General features: G+C 39.5%; 1 protein-coding gene across 5 annotated transcripts in view; it reads right to left on the reverse strand.

The window, feature by feature from the left end:
- RAB17 (RAB17, member RAS oncogene family) overlaps positions 1 to 5,261 on the reverse strand; it is a 37,172-nt gene that overhangs the window by 25,021 nt on the left and 6,890 nt on the right. For 2 of the 5 annotated variants that reach the window (XM_042446208.1, XM_042446207.1), the window contains exons 1-2: positions 5,155 to 5,218; positions 3,211 to 3,388 (exon numbers count right to left, since the gene is read on the reverse strand). In XM_042446208.1, the coding sequence (XP_042302142.1) occupies positions 3,211 to 3,388; positions 5,155 to 5,217 (241 nt within the window). In that variant the 5' untranslated portion in view covers position 5,218. Of the gene's footprint in view, positions 1 to 3,210; positions 3,391 to 5,154; positions 5,219 to 5,261 lie in introns of those variants that run through there. The other 3 variants (XM_042446212.1, XM_042446211.1, XM_042446210.1) reach the window with 2 other exon arrangements.

Raw genomic sequence — 5,261 nt, forward strand, 5'->3', positions numbered from 1 at the left:
TTGCCATGCAGGAAATCTAAATCAAAGCATCCCTGACAGATGGCAATCCAGCCTCTGTTTAAAGACCTCTAAGGAAGGAGACTTCACTACACACTGAGGGAGTTTGTTTCACTGTCGAACTGCCCTTACTCTCAGGAAGTTCCTCCTAATGTTAAGGTGGAATCTCTTTTCCTGGAGCTTGCATCCAATGCTCCAGGTCCTAGTCTCTGGAGCAGCAGAAAACAAGCTTGCTCCCTCCTCAATATGACATCCTTTCAAGTATTTAAACAGGGCTATCATATCACCTCTTCACCTTCTTTTCTCCAGGCTAAACATCCCCAGCTCCCTAAATCGTTCCTCATAGGACATGGTTTCCAGGCCCATCACCATTTCAGTCGCCCTCCTTTTGGACACGCTCCAGTTTCTCAACATCCTCTTTAAATTGTGGTGCCCAGAACTGCACAAAATATTCCAGGTGGGGCCTGACCAGAGCAGAATAGAGTGGCACTATTACTTCCTTTGATCTAGACACTATACTAACGCATTGCACTGTTGACTCATGTTCAATTTGTGGTCTACTTGGACTCCCAGATCCCTTTCACATGTAGACGATTTTTACACGGCATCATTATATCGTTCCTTTAACGTCCCAAAGTGTAGTAAAATCATTATAACAGATAGACAATTCCAAAAGATTTTCACATGAGGCTATTAGTGTTCTTAAAATGTTGATATATCAGAATTCAGCAGTTCAACTGTTTTGAAATCGTTTCATAATCATTTATTGCTGAATTCTGATATATCATCATTTTAAGAACACTAACAGCCTCATGTGAAAATCTTTTGGAATCGTCTATCTGTTATGACGATTCCACTACACTTTGGGACATTAAAGGAACGATATAGCAATGCCGTGTGAAAATCTTCGTAGTCTCATTCAGCCGGGTGTCCCCCATCCTATATCTGTGCATTTCATTTTTCTGCCCTAAGTGTAGTACCTTACATTTCTCCGTGTTGAAATTTATTTTGTTAGCTTTGGCCAAGCTTTCTAATCAGTTAAGGTCATTTTGAATTTTGATCCTGTCCTCTGGGGTATTAGCTACTTCTCCTAGTTTGGTGTCATCTGAAAATTTGATAAGTATGCCCCCAATTCTGTCATCCAAGTCATTGATAAATTAGGCCTAGGTGTTGTAATTTTAAAAAAGAACATCTCCAAATTCTGCTAATGTGACTCCATTTCTTGAAAATTGCTCCAGGGAGGAGACAGGAAATTACTGGTGAATTATTCCAGTAAGTGCTCTTTAAAAACTGTTGAAAATATTGTTGTTATATTCCTTCAACTCCAACTTATGGAGATCCTGTCAAGGGGTTTTCCCAGCAAAATTTCTTCAGAAAATGTTTGATATTGCCTTCCTCTACTACTGAGAGTGTGACTAGCCCAAAGCCACTCAGCTGGTTTTCATGGTTTGTCTCTTGGAGTCCTAGCCCAGCACTCAAACCACTACACCATATTGGTCCTGGAAATGATACGGAAAATAATAAAATGATTAAACATATAGAATAATAAGTCCTGCTGCAAAAGTCAGTTCTGTCATAAACCTTTTAGACTTTTTTAAAGGGTCAACAAGCTTGGAGATGAGATGTTGAAACACACACTGTTTAATTGGACCTTTAAGCAAAGCATATTGCCAAAAGCTCCTAAACAAACCACATATCACGAGATTAGAGAACAGGTTCTCTTATTAGTTGAAAACAGGCTAAAGTGTAGTAAAATGAGAATAGGAATAAATGGTCAGTTCTTGGAATGGAGGAATATAAATGGTGGAATCCTATAAGTATCTGAACAGGGAACGGCAATTTTTAGCAGTGAGATGACCATATTTGCTACTGATGGCAAAGAACAAAAAAGGACTGAGCTCTTCAAGTAACACTGAAATGGGGAATGCAATTGAATGTAAGCAAGTATAGAGTAGGGATGGATAGAACATTCTTGTATATTCTTGAAAAAAGAATATCCTTGAAAATGCATGAAAAATGTGTTTTTCAACTGTCAGGAAACCCTGACAAGGCAAACCCTAGACTGACTGAATCATTGCAAATTGGAACTTCTTCTGCACAAAATTCATATGTTTTAATTCTATGCAGAAAACAACAATTTATATATCGAAAATAATATTTCCATACAGAAAATGTTGTTTCCTGAGCAGAAAATGCTTTTTTTCTGTGCTAAAATATAATGTGGCAATTTTGCACAGGAGAAGTCTCAAATGGCAACTAGTCTTCTAAAAATTGTGCAGTTTTCCGAGATTTTCTCATAGTGGAGGAAAAAAATTGTAGAAGTTACTCAGTGCTTCCTTTGAGAATGAAATAAGCAAAGAATTGGATTCCTAGTATAGTGTGATGAACTGAGAGTATTTTTGCTGATAATACCTGTGCTGAACAATAATGTGCTCTCTGCACCGAACAAGGAGACTTTAATTTCCTGGGCATTTAAACTTACTGGGCCTAAAGAATCTCTTGAGTCTCTACATTCTGTGTGCTCAAGGTACAGTAAGTTGACATTGAACTTGCCAACTTTGGCCTTATTAATAATTCTGCCCATGGCCTCTAGTCTTTCTATTCATCACTGCAAGCTATATAATAAAGTCTTCCTTTTTAAAAAGCTCTTCTTGGTTTCCTTTGCTGCCTGTGCATGTCTTGCAATCTCGAACGCTTACACGGTTTTCCTTTCATTCACTGAAGCTTGACTAAAGGAGATGCCTGCCACTTTCGATTCTCATCCACTTTTATTATTCTGAACCATTTACTGCTAACTATTGAGCAGGGGCGCATGCCTGTATACCACTCACCATTTTTCCTACACAAGCACTTCAGAGCCTTCTTTGAGGACCTTATGGCATTCTTTGACTACCCAGGTGCTGCATGTCAACAGCCAGGGTAGGGGCAGATGCAGATTGGTCCTGGCTCACTCCCAGCCCTCCACTGACCATGCTTAAGATGGGCACTGTCTTGGTTATATCACTGGGTGTCACTCTGTTGCTTCAGTTGTAACAATGGAGATAGTGCCTATTCCCCAGGCAGGATTTGTGCACGGTTGTCATGGAGATTATTAGCTAGAAACAGAAACAGTGGAAGCTGTGGGTGCCAAGCAAAATGATTCTGGGTCATTTTATAACATGCACATTTATGCCAAAGAGAGCTCTTTTAATGCAATCTTACTAATTCACTTACAGCCCACTGTAGGCAGAGAGTCCCGGAAGTCTTTCTTCACATAACGGTAGGCCAAGCTTGACTTTCCTACAGAGGAACTACCCAGAAGAACTATTTTAAAAACGTAAGATTCTTTGGGGTGGTGCGCGTCCAGGCAGGAAGTGGCCTCCATATTCAGCTCTCTTCTCTGAGCCATATTCTGGAAAGAAACAGAAATTGGGGTTGGCTGGGGGAGAGAAAGAGATATGATTTGATAACACTTGGGCCCGTACAGACAGGCCAAAATAAAGCTGCTTCAGGTCACTTTGGAGGTACGCTGTTTAAATGACACACACATCTTAAGAGGCCAGAAACTGTACCTTAGGACTGGAGCATGGCTTTGACACGGCTTCTGGCCTCTTAGGACACATGCATCATTTAAATAGCATACCTCCAAAGTGTCCCGAAGCAGCTTTATTTTGGCCTGTCTGTATGGGCTCACTTGTCATGTTAAGATGTTAGCATTGGAAGTGGCCTTGAAACAAGGAGAAAGAAGCTACAAGAGAGAGAGAGAGAGAGCAAGGGTGCCACCAAACGTAGGTAAGCAGAAAAAGAAACAAATCCTTAAAGTCATCAGACTCTGTCACTTTGTACTTTATCATAACTACTTCACTTTGGGAAATATTATGTACCTCCAAATCAGTGGTATTACCCTGGGTACACATATGGCACCACGGTATGCAAATATCTTAATGACTGACCTGGAGCAACACTTCCTCAGCTTGTGCCCTACAAAACTTCTCCTCTACCCATGGTTTCTTGATAACGTCTCTGTAATTTGGCCACATGGAAAGCAATCACTTGAGAAGTTCCACCAGGCTTTCAACAACTCCCACCTACCATTAACCTGAGTTGATTGCTCCAGATATGGCCACGTTTGATGTACCAACCTTAGTTGGTACAAGGTGCTCCTGGCCACCATGTCAGTATATTTTTGTCCCAGCATGAAAATGTCTCAGGTGCATGCAAAGGGTTAAAGAGGAAATGCTGAGTCAGAGGAAGCTGATGCAACTTGAGCATGGAGATGAGTCATAGCAGTTCCAAACTGCACTGTCACTGTGGTTACATGACAGGAAGCTGGTGAAACACTACCAGGGGGTTGGACCAGAACCTTAGCTGTGTTTGTCATAAGACAAGCTGATTTTCAGAAATTTGATGTAAAGAAATTGAGATTAAAAAAAAAACTGAATGGGAGAGAAAGCAAAACTGACCCACGCAGGCAACAGGCTCTTAAAGGTCTGGATTAGAATTTCTGCATATTCACCCATGTTTATACTCTTGAGTTAGGAACGTCTTCTCATTCTTCTGATAGGCTTATGAAATGTAAAAGGAATGAGGCACGTTACAGTTCTCCAAACAGGGAGTTTTTACAATGCAGATTTAAATTTTTTCTTTTTATTTGTTTTTCTATGAATTTAATAAAATTTGCAAATTCAGTTGGTGGAGTTTGAGGGTGTGCTTTTTTTTAATGAAAATTGGAGAAAGTTAAATTGACAAGCTCAGTCATCTCTAACCACAGATCAGTGGTGGATTTATTTGTATCAAGATGGTCCTCCTTAGATCAATAAAAGCACAAGTCACCAAGACTTGTTTGCTCATTTGATTATCTTAATCTTCTGGTTGCCTAGGCTATGGTGCCTTTAATTTTTGTTATTTTGATTATCATATATCTTTGTATTGCCTTCCTATATACTGTAGAGCCACATACACACTCAAATTTTGTAAATAAATATACAGTATACAGAAATATCTTCTAGTGTCAGATTTGCTTTTTTTCACAGCTATCACATACTGAGCTGATGTTCTCATTCAGCTAACTATTACAACCCCAAGTACTTTTGGATTAGTCATCGCTAGTGATGCCTCCCTAGGTTGTGAGTAATAGTAGGATTTGTGTTCTACAAACTTCTCATTTTGTTGACACACCTTGAAGCATGTGAAGCATTTCGAGTGTTTGGAGCTCTTTGCATTTTGTTTGGTTTTCACCATCCTAAATAATAATAATAATAATAATAATAATAATAATAATAATA

Source organism: Sceloporus undulatus, chromosome 1 (genome assembly GCF_019175285.1).
Source record: "Sceloporus undulatus isolate JIND9_A2432 ecotype Alabama chromosome 1, SceUnd_v1.1, whole genome shotgun sequence".
In the NCBI taxonomy this organism is placed as follows: Eukaryota; Metazoa; Chordata; class Lepidosauria; order Squamata; family Phrynosomatidae; genus Sceloporus; species Sceloporus undulatus.